At 36.2% G+C, this 24299-nt stretch overlaps 2 protein-coding genes across 2 annotated transcripts; one reads left to right on the top strand and one right to left on the bottom strand.

Moving 5' to 3' along the window:
* Positions 1 to 15611: 15611 nt before the first annotated feature.
* Positions 15612 to 16190, top strand: LOC127102267 (uncharacterized). Its single transcript, XM_051039661.1, has one exon. The coding sequence runs from the start codon at positions 15612 to 15614 to the stop codon at positions 16188 to 16190; it is 579 nt and encodes a 192-aa protein (XP_050895618.1).
* Positions 16191 to 19558: 3368 nt separating this feature from the next.
* On the bottom strand, positions 19559 to 24299 carry LOC127101560 (protein LSD1). The gene is made up of 7 exons (XM_051039005.1): positions 23961 to 24299; positions 23523 to 23636; positions 23203 to 23313; positions 21604 to 21716; positions 20255 to 20335; positions 20067 to 20138; positions 19559 to 19952 (listed from the first exon to the last, which is right to left on the bottom strand). The coding sequence occupies exons 2-7, from the start codon at positions 23632 to 23634 to the stop codon at positions 19911 to 19913; spliced, it is 531 nt and encodes a 176-aa protein (XP_050894962.1). The 5' UTR covers positions 23635 to 23636; positions 23961 to 24299; the 3' UTR covers positions 19559 to 19910.

The following is a 24299-nucleotide window of genomic DNA, read 5'->3' on the forward strand; positions in this document are numbered from 1 at the left end:
TTTCTTTGCTATTTTTAGTTAGATTGTTTATTTTTATTGCTTTTTAGTTGTTTACTTTATTTTATTTTGCTTTTAGTTAGAGTGTTTTAGAAAATGCAGTGTCTGACGAGTCACCGGCATAGTGTATCTTTAGTACATCCTCATCTCCCCATTCCTTTAGCCCTACCAAAAAAATTTTACAAAAGAAAACGGTGTTGTTCTGAAAGTTTTTGGGCTTTAAGACAGGTTTGAGTTAGGATGTGGTGACTTGGGAGAACTTTTTGAAACATCAATATCATTTTAGCACCAGAGACTTCATGAATATAGGAATCACTCCCGAAACCCCATATATTATGGCCTTAATCATCATTTCAGTATAGTCCTCAGTAGTTTATTCTAGCAGTCAGCTTCGGCCTATGCATCCTCTACGTAGGGGACCGATGAACATAAGTGAATGATCCAGTGAAATAAATAAAAGAAAAAAGGCAACTCCGGTAAAGGTGACCCTCACAAAGTCATTTAAACCAAAAAGTTATAAAAATTTGCTGCAAAAGAAAAGCTCACCCACTGTTAATTGGTTCAAAGGTATCTGGCGCTGAACTCGGTAGGGCGGATTACGATCTGATCCCCCACAACTGCATTTGTGTCAAATAAAAGGGTTTACACAGATTTATGTGCTAGAAACCCCATGTTTAGGATCAGAATCACTAACCGGTCACTCTGCTATGAAGCATGTACGGATAACGGGCTTAATCTGATTGCGCCTGAATGAAAAGGACCCAAAAAGAGATGAAGAGGTGGGCCTAGGTATTGTGGGATAATATGGGTTGGTTAATATAGGAATGGAGTTTATGTCCGTGTCAGCGGATAAGTGTCATCACGATACCCTTAGTTCACTCAGTTAGTACCTATCACTGCATCCCGACTTGAACTTAGAAGTCTTTCTAGCCCGAATCACTCGTTGACACCGATTTTTCTTCTTTGAGCTTTTAAGTGTTTTGCTTGAGGACAAGCAAAGGTTTAAGTGTGAGAGAATTTGATGACACTGAAATTCACCGTATTTTCAACTCCGATTTCGCATGCATTTTAGTTGTTTTATTGTTATTTTATTATGTTATTACTATGTTTTTCTTTGTTTTCAGGTTTTCAGTCTAATCAGAGCCCCGATCGAGAAAAGGAGTGAAAATGAGCTAAAAAACCTAAAAATCAGCATTTTGCACTTGTGGCTCCCACTGTGGCTGGCGCCATGGGTCCGACCATGACGTGTCATAGTCCAACTCCTCCTCAACTGCCGCATATCCCACTATCTCCACTTGGGCACCACAATTTACTCTTATGGAGGGCGCCATGGTGTGGTGGCGGGCGCCACAAGAACAAAGAAGTTTCCCTCCCAAATTCAAACTTAAGGGCATCCTTGTCATTTCCATTATTTTCCTTGCCTATAAATAGAGACTTGATTTCATTTGTTTCAGCATCCAAACTTAGATCAAAACTTAGTTACAACTAGGCATATATTCAGTATTGTAAAAGTGGTAATCGCTTCACATCGGAGTGTTGCCAAACTGTGTAATCGAGTCTGTAATCGAGTTTGGAGCACTTTGGAAGGAAGTTAATCCTGCCGCCATTTTCATTTCTGTTTCGCACTTTATTCGACCCTCCGATTGGAGCAGGATTGCTTTACCTTTGTCTACTTTACTTTCCTGCACCCGCACTACTTTTATTTATTTCTCGCACTCGCACTACTTTTATTTATTTTCCGCACTCGCACTACTTAATTTTATTTCTCGCACTCGCACTACTTTATTTTATTTCTCGCACTCGCACTATTTTTATTTATTTTCCGCACTCGCACTACTTAATTTTATTTCTCGCACTCGCACTACTTTGTTTATTTCTCACACTCGCACTACTTTATTTACTTTCCGCACTCGCACTACTTTTATTTAAATTAAAATGCACCTTTACTTTACCATGTCTAGCTAAACCTATAAAGGCTAGAATGTAAAGATCATAATTGAACCGATAATCCGTACAATTGTTAGTAGAAACACTTAAGGGCTATTTTGACTTTCAACTTAAGTTTTCCCGCACTTAATTTCCGTTGGGTAAGATCGAAAGTCGTCCAACGTCCTTTTAAACTTAGTTGTTTTTAACTATTTTAAATACAGCGAAAGCGCTTTGTTTAGTTCATTAGGAGTTTTTAACTTAAAAAGAAAAGTGATTTTAAAACTATTTTCGGACGTGTTTATAAGTTTAGAGTCTGGTTCGTGAGAACCTCTTTTGGTTAAGAAATCCAGGTCAAAATACTTTTCAACTTAGTCAAGATACTATATTTCTTAAAAATAGGTTTACTACTCTAACGCAATGCGCTCCTTTTTATAAGTGACAATAAGAGGGTTTTATTAGGGAGTACAACTCGGTTCTGAATACGCGAAAGCGACAGTTCCCGTTAAATTGCTTCTTTTCAAAGTAGGAAACACTGCCCATAAGTAATTCTATTAGCAAGTACTTGGATTATTAATTGATTATGTGAATTACATTCGAACCTGTCTTTATTAATTGAATTTTATTTAACACTTTATTTTTTTATTGTGCACTCTAAAAACCCCTATTTCGATTACCTTAGATAAACACCGTAACAATAGATAACGATAGATTGACACTTGGTCTATGTGGATTCGACAAATCTTTTATATTACTCTGACGCGTTCGTATACTTGCGAAAAGCACGCATCAGTAAACACCTACTCTCATAAGGAGAACAAAAAAACTGGGCTCGACTTGCTTAGGAAGGTCACCAGCAGAGTCGCCATCCGAAGCTACGCGAATTATACCTGAGCGCATCGCACACTCAAAGATACAACAAAGTCGCCATCGAACTTTATTTATTCCCGAAGGAAAGGGAAAACATCGATAAAACCTGGGGGAAAGAGAAATGGGTAAGGAAGTCGGTTATGCAATGGGATGGTATTAACACCCCTAACATCCATGGTACTCCATGGGAGCCGTTTTGAATGTTCTCTGCAATAATAGGTGTTATTACCTGAAGATTACTCCCTAAAAGGGAAACAGGGGGTTAATAGATAAGTGTGAAAAAGGTGAGAAATAGATAATTATGCTCGCCAAGGATTTGGGCCCTCGGACCTATGTATCCTCATTGGTGCAATGCGTAAATCAGAGCTCCGTAGTTCGTGGAACTAGGACGGATGCGTTAGTTGTTTTTAGTGGACAACATTAACGTTTGCGTTCTACTGTCAACTGGCTTGTATGCTCGAGCATGGGAGCTTAAAGTGCCTGTCAGTTTGCGGTAGAATGGATGAACTCGGATCGCACTCTAGCAGTTAAACATTGCTTGCTCGCTCATGGAGGCTTAAGCGCCATTAACGGTAGAACGGAAGTAACACGCCCTTTCTGAAAAGGTTTTAAATTGAAAATGAAGCCCAAAGGAAAAAATGAGTTTGATGAGGTGAGTTTGCTTTTATTCTGAAATGAGAGTCATGATTTGAATTATACAAAAGTTTATGAATGGAGATGAATACAGTGAGCAACTGGGTCATTATCCCGCACCCAAACATATTCAGAATGGAGGGAGGAATTTTCCAGTCCTATTCCTTCTCCATTGCTTAAGACTCGTGTTGTACAATCCTAATCGTAGGGTTAATTGTTTTTGAGTTTATTCACAAAATGGTTTTAGTTTTACTGGGAGAATAAAAGGATAGAAAGTGAAACCTTGAAAGGTGGAAGTCTGAATATCATGTCTGTGTAGAAAGACTTATCAATTAGTTAATTTAAATTGGACTAAAGTCTATGAATAGAGGCGAATACAGTGAGCAAACGGGTCATTCGTCCCACACCCAAAGATATTCAGAATGGGGGTAGGAATTCTCTAGTCCCATTCCTTCTCTACTACTTAAGGCTCATGACGTGAAATTTGCATAATAATCGATGAGTGTTGAATTTGAATTTCCTTGCGGTTTCCCATGATGAAGGGTTGTCTTTGAATAATGAAGAGGCTTGTCAATCAACTTGAATCGAGTTGTGCTAAAGCCTATGAATAAAGGTGAATACGATGAGCAAACGAGTCATTCGTCCCGCACCCAAAGATATTTAGAATGGGGGTAGCAATTCTACAGTCTCATTCCTTCTCTATTACTTAAGACTCATGGCACATAACTTGGCTCATGATTACCAAGTGTTAAATTTGACCTTTGTAGTGCTTGAATAGTAGCCCTGTGTTGTAGTGATTTGAATTGCTTGAACTCTTGATCTTGATCTTCGAATCTTGATTGGAGTTGGAGATCCAGTATCCAACATCTTGATCACAAGGAATTGCTTTATCAAGTGATCAAGGGTCATTTGATCACTTGACTAAGCTTGGGAAATTGAGCACAGTCAAAGGATTCGATCAAAGCGTACTTTGGTGAAAAATTAGTTGAAAGTGAATGCACAACTACCTAAAGGGTTAATGTTTATTTGAATTATTTTCTAAGTCCTAAAACTAGAGGAACATGCAAAAATAGACTATTTTTATATCTAGGGGAAAAACAGTCATTTGACAATTATGGTTATTTGAATTAAAATTCTAATCATGAAATTCTAATTAAACTTCAATTAAATTCTAACTATTCTAATTTCAAAAATTGAATTGAATTCTACCATTAAGCCAAAACCAAAGTTTATACTCCTAAAAATCTATTTAAATCAAATTCCTAAAACAATATTCTAAATTTAATTATATCTAATCACATTTTTAAGATCCTAATTAAATTCTAATTGATCTAATTAACCTAAATTCTGCAATCAAAATTATATGCTTAACAAAACTAAATAACAAACAAAAAGCAAAGAAAAGAGAATGGGCATTTGCATAAAAGGGGGGTGCAGGCCCAGTCGGGGTGTGTGCTGGAAAAAGAGGGCAAGACAGGGTCCAAATGCATGGGCTTCAGTTGCCAAAGCCTAATGTTGAACATGTCCTTTTCAGCCAGGGGTGCAGCAAAGTAATTGGGGTGAGATAGTAATTTCACTTTGGACTTGGATGAACCAAGACCAAACTAGGATTAAGCCCAAATATTGGGATCTGACATGAAAAAAATCAGCAAAACTTGAACTTATTCGCGCGCCTTCATCATGGCACCACCAGCGTTGGAGCTCCACCGCAAGCCACCGCACCGAAAATCACTTCCGGCAGCGGTGGCCACCAGAAATGGACAACGGAACCACCTCCCTCTTCGTCTCCATTTATTGAGCAAGAATCTAACATCCAACTTCTCTAATTATTGGTCCAAATCCATAACTGAAACCAAATCCTCAAGAACTCCTAAAAAATCAGATCTAAAATACGCCTTCATGAACAAGATTCGAGGTTCCTCATGATAGGGGTTTGCAACAACATGGCGCAAGATTCAGCATATCAACCAAAATGCAATGAAATGATGTAAGTGGACCTACCTCTGAAGCTGAGACTTGCTCCGACGAGTGTTGATCGGAGAAGGTGAAGACGGAAAATCACTTGTACAAATAGGTACGGTATTGCCTTTACTTACTTCTGATTTGCTTGTTTTCCAATTATTATTCTTCAAAAATTATGTAGTATGATGAGGTTGAGCTCACTCTTCTTGAAGCTTCAATGTGAAGCTTCAATGGAGTTTTAGAAATTGAGCTTTGAGTGTAAGAGGGAGAGGATTCAGAGAGAATGATTGCAGAGGATTGAAGGTGATGATTGCAAAAAAAGGGTCCCCAAAATTATGGTGGAGATGTGGCTTTATAGTGGTTAGGCTTGGGACTCATGTGGCTTGGAGTTCAGGTTTGGAGTTAGTTAGGTGAGGTCGGGAGTTAGTTGTTTGAACTCAGTGAGTTACTCACTAAGTTAGTTTGTTATGACTTTGGAAGTGGTTATGACAGTTGTTTGGTTAATTTAGTGGACTGTATTCAAGTGATTCTGTTTCTGACTGGCCATTGCAGGTTAAAACTTGAATGATGACTCGTGGTTTAAAGGGCTTAGGTGTGGGTGACTTGTAGCTATAGGTTAACAATTGTGTGGTTATGTTGTGCAACCTGTGATTTTGGTTATTTTTGTACAAGTTTAAGTGTGACTTGAAATGGTGAATCATTGTGATTGTTTTGGCATGACACGAATTTGTATTTTTGTAGTGTCTCAGCAGCTTGTAGCATTGTAATTCTGTAGTAGGTGGGTTGTGGTATGCATTCTGCAGGTATAGGGTTGTGTGTTTTGCCGGTGAGATTTGACGGCATCCTCTCATGGTTGTTATGCTCATGGTTTCTTCGGTGTTCATGCAGGTGTGCATTTGTCTTGAATTGCAAGCCTTGGCTATCTTCGATGATGGAAGTTCATGCTTCAATCCAAAAGTTCCATTCTCACAGCAGTGCAAAAATTCCTGTAAAACAAGATATGAGTCGACTCAAACAGGGAATGAGTCGACTCAAACAGAGTTCATTCCAGGGTTAAGTCGACCTGTTCGGACCCGCGGCGAAATGGTTCAAAGGAAATGGGACTTGAGTCGATGAAAGAGGACGGATGAGTCGACTCACCCAGGTTTCCCAGAATTGAGTTGACCTAGGAGTCGACCTGTTCGGACCCAAAGGAACATGGTTCAAAGAAAAAAGGGGAATGAGTCGACGCAAGGAGTGAATGAGTCGACTCTACCAGATTTTCCAGAATTTGATCGACCTGTGACTCGACCTGTTCGGACCCGAAGGTTTTGCGTCGAGTCATGAGTCGACTCACAGAGCTGAAACTTCCAAAAAATGATTTTTTGCAATGTGTTATGATATTTTCTTGCATTTTTTTATATGTAATGGATATTTTAAGGATAAAAATGAAAGAATTTGGCCGATTGAAATTTAAATGAATTGACTTAATACATGAACATGCTATTCGAAATGGATTGAATTATGGGCTTCAATGATCATGATGAATGGAAGTTATGAGACCAAGGACTTGGGTTATGACTAATAGACTCAAGCACCATTGATGGAGCCATAATCACGGAGACAAAATGAATGGACCAAGCATGGGAGGCTGAGTGAAACACACACTGAGTGAAAGATCACATGAGATTAGGGTTTTATGGATCATATCCTTCAATCTAGGTCTTTGAATCAATCAAGATACTTTTCAAACACCACCAAAGCTCCCTGGTCCCCATCCTTAGGAGATTAGGGTTTTAATCCAATCACAAAACTCCACCAATAATTCCTCTGACCATGGGCCCACAACTAGTATTCATAAGCCCAGTTCATGCACAGAGGCCAAGCAACAAGATCCCTCAAGACCAAGAATTAGGGCTGCAACCCACACAATGAGCAATACCAAAATCTTCAATCCAAACCTGCTTTGTTAACCAAAACCTTGGATCTATGATGTTTGTTAATCAATGTTAATCATGAATGAATGATGAAGATGAATGAGACATGAATGGGGTTCGAATCGCGGGTTAGGTAAAAAGCAAAAATGGGAGGGTAAATTTTGGGGTATGTCAACTACCTATTTGGCTCTAAATTCGAAGTGTTCAGTGATCACAAGTGTTTGAAATATTTATTTGATGAGAAGAGTCGAATATGAGGCAGGGGAGATGACTTGAACTTTTGAAGGGTTATAATTTTAATTTGAGTAACCATTTGGGTAAAGCTAATATATAGTTGATGTGATGAGTAAAAAGTCTTTACACAGGTCGATGCTTATGGCTAGAGAGTTAGAATTGATTGAGCAATCCAAAGATATGAGTTAGTGGGTGGAAAAACTCCTAACAATGTGAAGTTGAGTATGTTGAAGTCAACGAGTGGTATCCTTGAAGAGATCAGAGAAGGTCAGAGATTTGATTTGAGTTTGATAGATCGTCTCACTTTAATCGACCAAGGTAATGGATGTGATTTTAGAGTTGATGAAAATGGTGTGATGATGTTGAGAGATAGAATTTGTGTTTCAGATGTACCTGAACTTAAGAGGAGTATTCTTGAGGAGGGTCACAAAAGTGGATTGAGTATTCATCCTGGTGCTACAAATATGTATCAAGATTTAAAGATGTTTTGGTGGCCATGAATGAAGAAAGAGGTGGTTGAATTTGTGTATGCTTGTTTGACTTGCCAGAAGTCAAAGATCGAGCATCAGAAGTCATTGTGTCTAATGCAACCATTAAATATTCCAGAGTGGAAATGGGATAGTATTTCCATGGATTTTATAATATATTTATCGAAGAATTTAAAGGGATGCGATTCAATTTGGGTGATTGTGGATAGATTGACCAAATCGGCTCATTTTGTACCGATGAGTATCAATTATCCTTTGCAAAAGCTGGATGAATTGTATATTGATGAGATTGTGAAGTTGCGGGGTAATCATTCAAGTATTATGTCAGATAGAGATCCGAGATTTACATCGAGGTTCTGGGAGAGTTTGCAGACATCTTTGGGTACTAAGTTGAGGTTAAGTTCTTCCTATCATCCGTAGACGGACGGTCAAACCGAGAAGACCATCCAGTCGTTAGAAGATTTGCTGAGGGCTTGTGTACTAGAACAAGAAGGTGCTTGGGATAGCTATTTATCGTTGATTGAGTTTACCTACAACAATACTTATCATTCTAGTATTGGCATGGCACCGTACGAGGCATTGTATGGTATGAGGTGTAGGACTCCTTTATGTTGGTATGACTCAGGCGAGAATGTTGTGCTCGGACCTGATATTGTTCACCAGGCGACTGAAAAGATCAAGATGATCCAAGAAAATATGAAAGCATCGCAGAGTCATCAGAAAAGTTACCATGACAAGAGGAGGAAAGCGCTCGAGTTCCAGGAGGGAGATCACGTGTTTTTTAGGGTTACGCCGGTAACTGGTGTTGGTCGAGCTTTAAAGTCTTGAAAGCTCACACCAAATTTTGTTGGTCCATACCATGTTTTACAGAGGATATGAGAGGTGGCCTATAGGATATATTTTCTGCCGCTGCTTGCTAATCTTCATGATGTGTTTCATGTGTCTCAATTAAGGAGATACATCCCAAATCCGTCTCATGTGATCCAAGTGGATGATGTGCATGTGAGAGATAACTTGACTATGGAGGCATCACCCATGCAGATAGAAGATCGACAAGTGAAGCAGTTTCGGGGTAAAGAGATTGTCTTGGTAAAGGTAGTTTGGGGAGGACCAGCTGGTGGGAGCATGACTTGGGAACATGAAGAACAGATGAGAGAGTCGTATCCGACTCTATTTTCATCAAGTAATTTTCGAGGATGAAAATTTCTTAGGGGGGGGGGGGGGAGAGTTGTAACACCCCGAATTTAATTAATTAATTAATTTGAATTATTTAGATTTTAAATTAATTATGTATGATTGTGGGGGTAGGTATCCTTGAAATAGAAGTATGAAGGAAGTAAGAGTTTGGTATAGCTGTTGATAATTAATTAGAATTTTAATTAGTGATTGAAATAAATAGTGTTTTATTCGAATTAATTAAATAAATAATAAAATAACAAGAATATGAGCATCTTAATTAAATAATGAAGTTTAGTTATTTTACTTATTTAACGGGGATAATGAGAATTTTTAATAATTAGCCTATAACTATTTTATTTAATTGGTTGGAATAATATAGAAGAGTAGAAATAGTATGGAGAAAAAGAAGAATATTATTAATATTATTTTATTAAAAGAAAATTAGATTCAAGAGGAGTATGGTGGTAAATAAGATGATAAGTGAGGGCAATGGTGGAAGTTTCTAATTGAGGGGGGATTAGGTTAATGATAAAAAGGTTAGTAAGAGAGTTTTGAGGATTTTACGTAAAATAGAATTTTATGGTGAGAAAAGGCAAGGGTTAGGGCTAAAGTAAAACTCCATTGTTAGAGCTTGAAGTCTGCATCTTGTTGAAAAATCTAAGGTAAGGGTGAGAACTTGTTCCAATAGTAAAATGTATGATAAAAGGATAGAATGGAGGAACCCTTAACCTCCTTAGGGTTGGGCGTTTTGATTCATAATTTTAAATTTGGATTCTATGATGGTTATTATATGATGATTATATGATGAATTTCACGTGCCTTATATGTGTGTAGTTTTCTGTTTTGATGATTGAACTTATATTCACCATTGTTACAATTTTGAAGGTTTTAGGCATAATCTTAAAATAATGATTAGATGATTTAATTGTGTTAAAACTGTAAATTAACTTTATATAATTAGACTATTACATGAGTTGTAATTTTCTGAGCGTTTGGCTTTTTACGAAATCTAAATCGGAGGTCCGAAAGGCCTCCAACGATGAAAAACGCAAAAAATTCAGCATTTTGTCTGTCACAATCGAGAGCATTTTTGTATGTTTTTCGGTCGAAATCGTCTTGGCCATAACTTTTGATCCTTAAGTCTAAATCGAGTTCCGTTTGAAGCGTTGGATATCTGAAATAGAGGGATATAACTTTGTTTCAGGGATAAAATAATTTTGGTGATTATTTCATGGATGTTTTTGTGGTTGAAGAAGATGAAAATTATGTTGGAAATTTTAGAAAACAATAACTTTTTAGTAACGCATTCGTGCACGATTTTGATCATAACTTTCAACTCGTTAATCATTTTGGGTCGGGGTTTAAAGAATTAGAAATATGCCTCTAAGAGATATAACATGATGGTGATAAATGAATTATTTAAGTATTATTCATATGCCTACTATGTTGGTGAAGTGTTTGTTCATACGTTCGATTAATGAATTGTTGACATATCCCGACGATTTTGGTCATAACTTTTATTCCGTAAGTAATTTTGATGTTGTTTGAAGAGTTAGAAAGCTAACACTAAGACCTAAAATGTGGTAGTGATTGTTGATATGTTTTAATAATATTCATATGCCTGATATGTTAATAAATATATTGGTTTATACGTTTGGTTAATGAATCATTGCATTATTGTAATACTGTAGTGTGATGATTATGTTGTTATATCGATGATGTTAAGATGTTGATAAGTTTATGATGTTTGTTGATATTATTCATGTGACAACATGAATTGGTTGTTGCATGATGAATGATGTGATACATAAATGATGAGATGTGTGTAGGGATCTTTTAGGTGAACCTTGTTGTGTTAATGCATGTTATTTGAGAGTCATGCATCTTGGTGTACGGGCTTTGGTCCAATTTTGGTGAGCCACGATTCTATGTTGATGGATCAGGTGCGAGTAGCTAATTCTTATTATGGTGGATTAGTGAAGCGTTACCTATGTTGATGGTAACGAGTTTTTGTGAGCCTCGATTCCATTGTGATGGATCGAGTGCGAGCAACTAATTCCTATTATGGGGGATTAGTGAAGTGTTACCTATGGTGATGTTAGCAATTTTGATGTACTCCGGTTCCAAGAGAGAATCGATCCTATGGTGTGGATCAAGGAGTGAGATGAACCTGAGTGTTCATATTTGGTATCATGTGCATGTCGAGTCGGTGTTGAGTATATTGCATAAGTGTTGCATTTGTATTGGTTGGTATTGATGTGTTGTTGGATGAGATGTTGTTGCATATGATGTTAATGATAATTTAAATGTGGTTTTGTATGATGTTGATGATAATTAAGATGTTGTCGTGTATGATGTTGATTATGATTTGGATGTAAGAATGTGATATATTGTTGTGCATGATTGTGTAGATGTTGTACTCTATTCTTCATTCTATATCGTTATTATTGAAATGAATTCTCACCCCTTATGTTTGAATGTTCCCTTTACATGGGCATCGTGTAGATACTCAAGAGTAGTATTGCTGAAGTAAGTGGAGGGTAGCTCTTGGATTACTTCTTTATTTGATGGCTTTTACTAGTGGTATCTTGCTCTGATCATGTAACATCGGGTTGGGTTAAACGCTTATTTTATTCCTTATGTATGATTATGTTGAAGTCATAAGACTAATTTTGTTGTTGAGAATTCTTAAGATGTTGAGTTGATTGATTACAACTCTCTTATTTTGTTATTAAAATTGAAGTTGAGACTAGATGTTATTACTTGATTTATCTTCCATAATTGTGATGATAATTCCGTTGTGATGATACTTTAAAATGGAAGTAAGCATGCAGTGACAAGTTATGAATGTCTTATTATGTGAATATATAATACCGATCAGATGAGAAGGATGTCGTGTAGACATCCCAGGTATGATTCAAATAAGTGAGATATCGTGTAAACATCCTTATTACAAATGTGTGTGTTGAAATTTACTATTGAAACCCATGTTATGGAGCAGGTCATGTGTGTTATGAATGTGTGACACCCTACGTGGTTTTATTTTATATTTAATTTATGTGATAAATTATGTGTGGAGTTTAGGGTGTTACATAGGTTGCGTATGCACCAGATGAGAAGTGGAAGATCGACCTGTTTCTATTTGGTTTGAGGGGTGAAATATCTCACAGTGTGTCCCAGAGGGAATTCACTACTTATGTTGAGTTGTTAAGGAAATGTTATGTGGTTGAGAATAGTTTGAAGAAGGTCTGAGAGGAAAGAGATCAGTATAGAGTTGGTCAGAAGGATCAAGGAATACCAAGTCATCAGTTCAGGCCTAAATCTCAACCTTTCAAAGGGAAATATGTGCGGGAATTCTAGGACTAGCCCTCATCCCTCTTGCCAAATATGCCACAAGAATCATTATGGAAGGTGTAACCTTAGAGAATTAAAGTGCTACCGATGTTAGGAAGAAAGACGCATGGCTAGGGATTACCCTCAGAATAAGAACTGGATGCAAGGAAAGAGTATTGGTCGGGTTTATACCTTGGATGCAAAGAAGGCTAAGGGTGACAATGCTTTGATTGTTGGTACGTGTCATGTGAATGGTCATCCTGGTTTTGTAATGTTTGATTATGGAGCAACACGCTCTTTTATGTTGATACAATGTATGAAGTAACTTGGCTTGCAAGCAATCCCTTTATCTCCTCCCATGGTGGTTACTACCATCATGGATGATGTTGTAGAGACACCTTTGATTTGTGAAAATTGTTCGCTATCGGTGGATGGTAGAGTTTTCCATATTGACCTTATTTGTTTTCCACTTAAGAAGGTTGATGTGGTCTTGGGGATGGATTAGATTTCTACTTATTCGGTGTTCATTGGGTGTGAAGAGAAGTTAATGATCATTCCCTCTAGTTAAGCTACTCTGAAGGATGTATTAACTGCTATTTTGGAAAGTACGGTTGGCATGGTTAATTTCTTATTCGAGAAGGAAAAGTCTGCTCTTTTGTTTCTCACCAAGGAATCAAGTGAAGATCTGAAGGTTTCACAGATTCCTATAGTTTTTGAATTTTCATAAGTTTTCCCCGAGGATGTCACTTCTCTTCCTCCTAAAAGGGAAGTGGAATTCTCTATTGATATGATACCTAGGACGACCCCAATATATGTTTCTCTATATCGTATAGAGCCGCTTGAACTTAGAGAGTTGAAGGATCAATTGGAGGAGTTGTTGACCAAACACTTCACCCGACCTAGTGTCTCACTCTAGGGAGATCCTTTGTTGTTAGTAAAGAAGAAGGATGGTAGTATGCGGTTGTATACTGATTACCTCCAATTGAATAAATTCACCATCAAGAACAAGTATCCCCTGTCTAAAATAGACAATTTTCTAGACCAGATGAAAGGAGCGTGTGTGGTCTCGAAGATTGACTTGTGATCGGGCTATCATCAAATCCGAGTAAAGAATTCTGATGTACCAAAGACCACATTTAGGACCCAATATGGTCATTATGAATTTCTTGTGATGCCTTTCGGTGTGACAAATGCTCTAGATGCTTTTATGGACTATATGAATCAGATATTTCAACCTTACTTGGACCAGTTTGTGGTGATCTTTATTGATGACATTCTTATTTATTCTCGCACTCCACAAGAGCACGAAGAGCATCTAAGAATTGTTCTATCGGTATTACAAGAGAAACAACTTTTTTCCAAGTTAAGCAAGTGTGAGTTTTGGATGATTGGAGTTAAGTTTCTTGGTCATGTAATATCTCAAGGAGGAGTAGCAGTAGACCCGCCTAAAGTCGAAGCGGTGATTAATTGGGAAAGACCTAAGAATGCTCCCGAAGTCAGAAGTTTCTTAGGATTGGCAGGCTACTATAGGAGGTTCATGAAAGGTTTTTCTTAGTTGGCTTTACCAATGACTCAACTTGCCCGAAAGGAGATTCCTTATAGTTGGGATTCGAGTTGTGAACAAAGTTTTATGAGTTTGAAGGAAAGATTGACGGTTGCTCCTGTTTTGATCATTCCTGGTCCTAGTAAGTCCTATGAAGTATTTTGTGAGCCTCTAAGAGGGGATTAGGAGGAGTGTTAATGTAGGGTGGTCAGGTTGTAGCTTATGCCTCTCGTCAGTTGAAGACTCATGAAGAGAATTATCCAACACATGATATTGAATTAGCAACTGTTGTTTTTACATTGAAGGTGTGGCATCACTACTTGTATGGAGTACGATTTGAGATGTTCATTGACCAGCAGAGTCTAAAATATTTGTTTGATCAAAAGGAGTTGAATATGCGTCAAAGGAGGTGGATAGAGTCCTTGAAAGATTTTGACTTTGAGTTGAAGTACCATCCAACTAAAGCGAATAAAGTGGTGGATGCGTTAAGTCGGAAAGATATACACAAAGTTGAATTGATGATGTTAGAATATGCATTGTTGGAAAAGTTTAGAGATCTTAATCTTCAATTTTCTTGGACTTAGAATGGGATGATAATGGGGAATTTGAATGTTACTTCCAATCTAAGAGAAGAAATCCAACAACGGAAAATGTCAGATGAGAAGCTCCAAGAGATGTTGACTCGACAAGGTTTCACGCATTCCATAGATGGAGTTGTTCTTTTTAACCAAAGAATTTATGTTTCGGATGACACGGAGTTGAAAAGAATTTTTTTAGAAGAAGCTCATAAAGGTGTTTTTACCATACATCCGGGGTCATCAAAGATGTACCAAGATTTGAAGAAGGATTACTGGTGGCCTGGGATGAAAAAGGATATTACGGAGTATGTGTATGTATGTGTAGTGTGTTAATAGGTAAAGATTGAACATCAGAGACCAAGTGGTTTGTTACAACCCTTAGAGATTCCTGTATGGAAATCGGATAACATTTCAATGGATTTTGCAGTTGGGTTTCCCGTACGCAAGGTGGTTATGATTCAATATGGGTGATTATGGATCGGTTGACTAAGTATGCACATTCTTAGTTGTGAAAACCACTTACAAGGCAAGTTATCTTGCATGGTTGTTTATTGCATAAATTGTGAGACTACATGATGTCCCCTCTAGTATTGTGTCTGATAGAGATCCAAAGTTTACTTCGAGATTTTGGAGAGCTTTTCAGCAGGCCATGGGATCTAAGTTGTGTTTAAGTACATCAAATCATCCTCAGATGGATGGTCAGACGAAGAGGACGATACATACATTGGAAGATATGTTAAGAGTGTGTGTACTTGAAAGTAGGGGAAATTGGAAGGAGCTCTTACCATTGGTTGAATTTGCATACAATAATAGTCACCACATAAGTATCGGAATGTCTCCTTATGAAGCTTTGTACAGAAGGAAATGTAGAACTCCCTTGTGTTGGACGGAAGTTGGTGAAGAACGGATTTTAGGGTCGGAAATTGTTTGAGAGACTACGAAGAAGATAAGAATGATTTGTGATAACGTAAAGAAGGCACAAGACCGCCAAAAGAGTTATACAGATAACAGAAGAAGACCATTAGAATTTAAGGAAGGTGATCATGTATTCTTGAAGGCTACTCCAAGGTTAAGATTGAAAGGACCATTTAAGTCGCGGAAGTTAAGTCTGAGATACGTGAGACCATATCAGATTATAGAAAGAATTGGTGAAGTAGATTACAGATTAGCCTTACCATCTTTTCTATCTGAGATGCGTGATGTTTTTCATGTGTCTCAACTACAGAAGTTCATTCCTGATCCTCTTCAACCAATTCTTCCAGATTCAGTGGGAATAAAAGCAAATCTAACTTTTGAACCTCAACCAAGTCGTGTTGTAATAAGAGAAACTAAGGTGTTAAGGAACAAGGAAATTACTCTTGTTAAAGTTCGGTGGGATGCATTACATCCGGGTGATGCTACTCGGGAACTTGAGTATGAAATGCCGGAAGCCTACCCTCACCTTTTTCAGACAATCTTTAAATTCGAGGACGAATTTTTATTTAAGGGGGGAGGATGCAATACCCCGAGTTTTCTTAAATACTCTAAATGATATTAGTTGATATCAATTGAGTTCCTATTTTCTCTAAAACTCATCAGTTGGGATAATTAGAGTAACTAGTGAGTTTAGATTAACTTAATTAATATTATTCAATACTGACCTTTTATTTTTTGGGGGTACAATAACGACATGTTGATAACATTGTTAATGAGTCAATTATTCTAGTAGGACAAATATTAAGCATTGCACCACTTAATATTTATGTTGTTACTAAATGTATCATTTTTCTACCACAAGTTTGATGACCCCATATAACCACACATGCCATATGCTTACCAATTTTCTTATATGATACTTCTATGTATCACTTCATCAATCTCATACCATCTTCATCATCCAACTTTTCTTCATCTCAATTGCAAGGTGAATTCTAGATAGAAACCATAAGCTGTAGAATTAGGGAGGTTAGGTTTTGAGATAGGAAATGAAATTGTTTATATGTGATTCTTCCAATATCATGAAAAGCTTATGAATGTGTTGTTACTCATGTTGATTATGATGAAGTGTTAAGTTATATGTTGGTATTTCTTTGTGAAATGATTCTTGGTTGGGGTGGGTGGAAACCTCTTTCCTTGTTGTCTTATTTTGCTGGTATTTCTGCAGAATTCGACGTCGTCGTCGGCCGAGCCTTAGGGAGCTCTAGGCGAGCTGAATTTTCTGCTAGCATCGTCGGGCGAGCCCTGGAGAATAGAGCGAATTATTTCACTGATTGTCTTCGAGAGAACATGATACAATTTTTCCACTGGCTGTGTCTCGCTTGGGGTTTGTCAGGCGAACTAAAAGCGAGCCAGCCTCGCAGGCTGCTCGTTGGGCGACCGTGACAGGATTTTGGCAAATAATTTTGTCTCTTGTTAGGATTGTTCCACCTGCATGTTTGATTATTCTATGAGCTATCTTATGATAATTATTGTGGTTATTATGCATGTTTTCTATCTATGAATTGAGGCTTGTGATTAAATGATAATATGATCGGAAAATTATAAGAATTTGTTAGGAAACCTTAATGGCAATTAATGGAATGAATTAATGAGATAATTAGGATGTGATGAATGACATAGATGGCAATGCTTGTGCGTATGATACCTAGGTGTGTGTCATGGCCAAGCGGTTGTCTAAATAAGAGGTGAGGTATTGTATGGAACATGTGATGTTGTTGTGATACTGAGGTGATGTGACCACCTTGTGGTTGTATGCATGCTTTCTACTGATGTGACCATTTTTTTTTAATCATGTAGTCGTAAACAACCCCTTACTTGTGTCGTCCCAAGAGATGATGCTTATATAGAGATCCATTGGGATGTACGCACCATTACTTTAATCGGGGTTGGGTCCCAATGGAAAACGATGGAATCTTAAGTGGGTTAGAGTCTCATACGGGTGAAAGGCTTGAAATGAGTTTGGAGTCCCATAGGAAGCGACGATTCATAAGGTTGAGGAGTCCCTTAGAATCCAAAATCTATGTGTATTGTTAAAGTATAATACAAGGATCTGTGACCTGTGCCGATAACTCTAGACGTAGGGTTGGCCTAGGAAAGATGCCTTGGTATGGTTTATGACTAGTGATGGTTTGAGTTGATAAGCTCAAGCAACATGTTTCCATTTAGTGAAAGAGGTGTGAGCTCAAGTCTTTTCCCCTTTGTGACTTGAGTTAGGATGATGTTAGAACCTTGTAGAGTTGAGTGAACCCATAAGATAGAGAATCCACTAGGATTATTATCTCACTCCATGTTGATTATTTTTTAGGTGGTTCTGATTAGGCGAAGGGTAAGGACAAAGTAGCTTGATGTCCTTGCTTCCTTTGATATTTTGGATGCCATATTCGTTGTGTAGTTTTTTTTTTTGAGATCATCTCACCATGATCTAGTTCTTAGTTTTATATTTTGAGCACCCTTGTGTATATTAGTGTCATGTATGTATTTCTTTTGGGGCATGTAATATGTACAATGTTGCTACTAGAAACTTATGTATTTCAATACCAACTTTACAACTACGTATAATATGTACACTCTAGACATGTATTATATATGGATGTTATAGTGACTCAGTTGACCATTTCACACAGATTAAGAAAAAAGAATAAACGAAAGACAAAATGATATTTTTATTAAATTACATTTATCATGTGTTGGAAATGCTGAAAGTAATATTAATTAGAGGATAAAATTGGAAAAAATGCATTAAAAATTAAAATTGATTATTCATTTTTGGAAACTCTTTTATTTTAAATTGTTCACTCATTACGGAACGGGGGGAATATTACTTTCATCATTTTTAATATATGATTAGAATATTTTAGTAAAATATCATTCTCTCTTTCATTTATTCAGTTTTTAATTGGTGTGAAATGCTAAAGTAAATTACTCCTCATGGAATTTCCGAGTACTCTTTTGTGTTGTACAAGGTGTTTCTTTAACAATTAATATGTTTGTGTTTTGCATAAACCCTTAAAAATGAGTAGAGTAGATTAATTCCTCTACTCATATTCTAAAATTTATGCCGTACCATTAGTCGTACAAGACTCTTTCTTGGGAGGGAAAGTACTAAATACGTACACCAACATTAATTTGTAAAAAAAATAGGGTACTTTATTTGGGTACTTGTAAGCATTTTTTCAATAAGTACCTAGGTTTTAATAAAGAATATATTTTTATTACTTTATAAATATCTTTTTTTACAACAAAATTTTTTATAAATTGCATTTCCAAATTCACTTTTTTTTTTTATGTTGAATATTTCCTATTGTATTGTATACTCTTTTACTAAACAATAACATTTTTATATTTTCTATTATGTAAGTATCATTTTTCTATCCTTATGTTCTGAATTATTTATACTTACTTAAAAAATCTGTTTTGATTTGTAATATAGTAAATTATGGACGATGCTCCCTTGCATTTTTTTTTTGGGTTAAATATTATCCTTATTTTAAGATATTTAATTGTATATTTTAAAAATTAAACAAAACTTTAGTTTTAAATTTTACAAAAAACAAAATGAGTCAGTTTTGAATTCTGAAATTTTCAACATTTAAAATTAATTTTAACAATATATAAATAAATACATATTAATTCAAACATATCAAAAATAATTAAAATATTACTATCATATTTTATATTTCATATTATATATTTGTTAGTATTAATTTTAAACAAAATTAAACTCACCTTCTTTGAGATCTGCTTAAGATGACATCAACATTCCTCTAATTTTTCTAATTTTAAAATCATGGATGATATTATTTATAAAAAGAGTAGTGGTCGACAGTGATTAGAAATGGTCCTGGTTATTTTACCATTTTCAAATGACTGATAAAATGTGTGATTATATAGCGCAACGCCAGTACAACATTCAGCATCAAGTATTCAACCAGATCTGTTATTATGTCACAATGCTCTGTATCGAATATTCATACATGGTCCCAACAGATCATCAACAAAATCACAAGCATAACAAGGAATGAAAGAAATAACATTTGCTCGTCTACAACTTGCTAAATCACGATACAACAAGAATGAACCAATCACACAGCCCTTTTCGCAACCTGTCCTCTTCATATACATATACATACTGATATCCGCCAACCCTTATATATCGAAAAATGAAGGCTGCAATGTAATATTACATATACAAATACACATACACATACAGTATCTTCTTGTGCCAGAAACTGTGATAATGCATCATATACTGTACCTCCTATACATGACTGCATTATTTCTTATCTGTTGTAACGCCGACAACAACATTGCTCACCTATGACATGCCAAATTCGTTTTAATTTTAATTAAATCTTGCTATGCTCAAAAGCAACAACAGAATCAGTGCAAAAGGACATCAAAAATATCAATGAAAAACAATAATAATTACCAATTTTCCACTCGAATCAACAGACATTGGATTTTCTACCACCACAGTTTGGCCCTGAGATTGCGGCATTGACTGCAGGTGGTGAAATAGAATCGCATGTATATTCATTAGATTATCAGAACAGAAAACAGTCATGCTATATTTTATATGAATAATCAACAAAATTAAAATTAGAAATAAAAACATACTGTTGAAGTAGAAGGTAATGTTCCCAAGTTGGTTGTCCCCTGAGGTCTATTAGCAGGAACTGGAACCCTTCCGTTGGACATCTACAACAGAAAGGAAAGAGGAGCAAAAACAAGGAAAGAGTGTTAAAAAATATAACCAGAAAAATAAAACAAACAAATACACATAATTACAACAAATAGAATTTCAAAGGCCTAAACGAGATCAAAACTCATAATTTATATTTTACTATATCAAACCCTTTGAAACGTGTGATTATAGATTGAGATTCCAGAGTTACCCTAGGGCATATAAGTGGGGTTTTAAGGCCTTATCCTCCATCCAATCTTATTCTTTTAAGTTGGATCCCAATCTCTGATAACAGGCATGTGATTACCTTAATGACCATGTGATAGGTCTACCAGTTCTAACACCATGTTATGACAATAAGTAGAGCGATGAAACATGAACGTGTAATTGATAAAATGAAGACTAATAAGTAATAGCAGAAGACTTGAATATATCTCCACAAAAAAACTACGGATCAAAACACAGATTGTAAGTTACAAAAAGTAATTACATATATTTAACACAACTTGCTTAAGTCATAGAATCAGTTAGAAAGTAGCTATAGAATTAAACAGTAGCTCGGTTATAGAAAAGGTTGTCCTTTGTTGAAGGGGAAACCCTTGTGGTCCTTTTTCTAAACTGATTTCAAAACTCATAAACAGACACATTCCCTCTATTTCCCTTATTTCTCTTGCGGTAACCAACAACCAAAAGCCTTAATAGTTAATAGGAGATATCTAGTAGCAGGGATCAAGCACTTGATTAATAAACAGAGCCCCAAATCCTAAGTCTGTATAGAGATATCGGAATCTTACCGGGAAATGAAAAGGCAGAAGGTTTGGTTTGTATTTCTCCCTTAACTATGATTCTTTTTAAAAGGTAGCCCTAAAAACTCAATTTGAGTTCCAAACCTTAAATTACAACCCACAAATCAGATTTTCCTGCATTTTAAAAAGCTTCAAAGTTTTAATGCATCAACTAGCCATGTCTTATTGTTCTTCCTTTTCCGAGCAACCAGGACCAGTTCCTATAATTCAATCAATCCTAAATTTCTAGGACTTATCTTAAAAGGATTTTGAGCAAGGAAACAAAAGGAAAAGGAAAACATGTAAAAATAATGATTATTTAAATGAAATAATGAAGTTAAGAATCACATGACTGCATGAAGTCACCTTAGTTGACATCAAAACGGAGCCCCGATCATGGGATAAAAAAATTGCTTGAATTTTGCGTTAAATCTTTTGAAGCAATGTAGAGAATAAAATGACAATGCCTATATTAACAAAATTTTGTCAATACTTACATTGATATTAGTTATATAGTGACAAACAGCACATTTGACTGAAGGAGCTCCATAAGGATACATGAGTGTTGTCCGGCAGTTAGCGCAAGGGACATGGGCGACTTGATTAGATACTGGTTAATGCAAAAACACAGATCATCAACAAAAAATCAATAAACAACTAATTGAATAATAAGCATACATCAGTAAACAACTAAATGAATAATAAGCATCCGATGGCACAATATAAAATGGAATTCTTTATTGAAATGATATGAAGAAAACAGAACCAGTTAAAGCAAAACTACATAACCACCCAACATCTTGTAGTGCGATCAAATAAGATTATGTGCATACAAGGCCATTACGGTAGAGTTTTGAAGAGAAATAAAATGAATAGCACTCATCAAGACTGTCACCGAGATTAAAATAGGCTTAATGAAACACTGACCTTGGATTGAATGTAAGCAATAATATGAGTAAAATAATTTAAATTATCAAGAGCAGAATCAAAGAACGGCAACCAGATTTAACTATGAAAATATATTTTCCATGTCTTAACCCAATTTAGCATGTAGTTGGTTATAAATGAAATAATATCTACTTGTCAATTATTATAACACAACCATGTTTTTATATTTTCATGGATTAAGATGATTCTTCTCCAGACTGTAAGAAAAAGAGATGACGCAAGGACAAAAGTAAAGAATCAACACATTCCCTGACTAGGCCTATTCAACAAGATTTTTAATAAGGAAGAAGACACGGAGGCTCTATTTATTTCAAATAGAATCAGTTCATGGGTGTGGTGGGGAATCTGATAAATATTTTCCGTATAACTTGCTTGAAAACAAATTCACAGAAAGTATATCCTTTCAAAGCTATATAAAAAATTGGTCCGACTCTTCCCTGGAACTTGAGATAGAGGGAGCTTTATAGCACCAGAATGTATTTAACTGTTTTAGTAAATGCAAACTATAAAAAAGTAAGAAAATTTTTCACCAAATTTACAAAAATGTTAACAACTTCTTTCGAATGAAAACAAAGCCACGAACTATTCTCATCATTTTCTCTCTTTCTGCTTCACTTGTGCTCCTTTAATGGTCTCCATATTTCAGCATACATTCACCAGCATAGGAGTCTGGCTACCATCTCTTTTTTTAAAGCATTTCAGCAAAACCCGACCTCATTTCAGTCATTGGAGCCAGTGGGTTTGCAGGGTTTGATCCCAACCCAACACCATAGATATATTGGGTTTTCTTTAGATAAAACTTACTGTTATTAGCCTCATTAGCTTTGCGGAAAAGGATAAGGAATCACACACAATTCACAACATCAACGTGAACATCGGTAACAGCCAAACCGCATTTACCATTGCTTATATAAACACCGTCAATGATCACAAAAACCAGGAGCAAGGTGAAAAACAACCACATTTAAAAGTCATTCTAATCCAAGAATAGAAAAGAGGCTGCATCATCTACAAACCGTACTAGTAGGTGAGAAACCACCATGCCCTTGGATCCAACAGCCAAACCCTTTAAGTTATCAATACTAACTTAAAACTAACACACTAAGCGTCACCTATTTAGCAAGTAGAAACAAACAAATATACATTACCTGGAGCAAGGTTTACGGTGTGACAACAAGAACATCTGACACTCGTAGCTCCACGTGTGTACATTAGCAATGTCCTACATCCTCCACAATAAAGTTGAGACATATCCATCCCTGCAAGAGCATCATTATCGTAAACATCCCAAGAATCAACTTTTTTTCTAACAACATGTGACTATCTAACCTAGTAGACTGCACAATTCATATCTAGCTTATACTCCCAAATTTGTTCCAAATTGAATCATTTGCACAAAGACATAGAGCAAATTAATTTAGTCCTATCATCTTAAAATTTCAATAACAAAAAGAACTATGGAGCTTACCAGGCGGAGGAACCGGCGAAATTGTGTTGCACAATGCACAACAAACATTGGTTGCCCCTCTAGGGTAAAGCAGCATGTTCCTGCAACCATTACACACAAGTTGGCTCTGCATAGCTGCAAGTTTAAACAACACCATCACCATAAAACCTTAACGAACCAAGTGAGACACACACACACAAAACAATTTAGTCAAACATATGAACATTATGATTGAAACAAAAAGAGTGTCAGGCACAAAATAGCATAAATTCTGCAGCAAAATTCCAATTACTCAATTTGGCAAAACCGTACATCAAAATGCCTAATCCATGTCCAAATAAAAACAAAAAATTGATGACATGTTTTGATGTACTATTAAAAAATGTTCAATTCCCAAAACATATAATAAAACAAACCCAGAAAATAAAAGAACATCAAAAACAAAGGATCTAACCATACCTATGGTTCCTGTACCGTGTTCTACGACAAGCGATTCAGACAACGAAGTCAAACAAGAAAAAAAATTATATTTTTTTATTGATTTTCTGGGGGAGAAAACGTGGATATGGGAATAAAGGAAGAGAAAATTGAATTGTTGATTGAATTGAATGAGAATTGGGAATAGATTGTGTTGGAGAGAAGAAGGAAGATGAAAAATGAAGATTGAAGATTGAAGAAAGGGAAAAGGTAAACTGAACCCTCTCTTCCTTGCGACTTCTGCTATCAATATTTTCCTCCCATCTTCCTCTCTACTCCGTCATCCTGCACAGTCATTTGAAAAAAAAATGGTTATAATTT

Source organism: Lathyrus oleraceus, chromosome 7 (assembly GCF_024323335.1).
Source record: "Lathyrus oleraceus cultivar Zhongwan6 chromosome 7, CAAS_Psat_ZW6_1.0, whole genome shotgun sequence".
Classification (NCBI taxonomy): domain Eukaryota; kingdom Viridiplantae; phylum Streptophyta; class Magnoliopsida; order Fabales; family Fabaceae; genus Lathyrus; species Lathyrus oleraceus.

Excerpts from the sequence above, each read along its gene's own strand:
- LOC127102267 (XM_051039661.1), top strand. The coding sequence starts at position 15,612 with ATGATTTGTGATAACGTAAAGAAGGCACAAGACCGCCAAAAGAGTTAT.
- LOC127101560 (XM_051039005.1), bottom strand. The coding sequence starts at position 23,634 with ATGCAGAGCCAACTTGTGTGTAATGGTTGCAGGAACATGCTGCTTTAC. Across the intron at positions 20,336-21,603 it reads ACTATATAACTAATATCAAT|ATGTCCAACGGAAGGGTTCC; the intron begins GTAAGTATTGAC and ends TTTCTGTTGTAG. Across the intron at positions 19,953-20,066 it reads TTGATTCGAGTGGAAAATTG|GTGAGCAATGTTGTTGTCGG; the intron begins GTAATTATTATT and ends GGCATGTCATAG.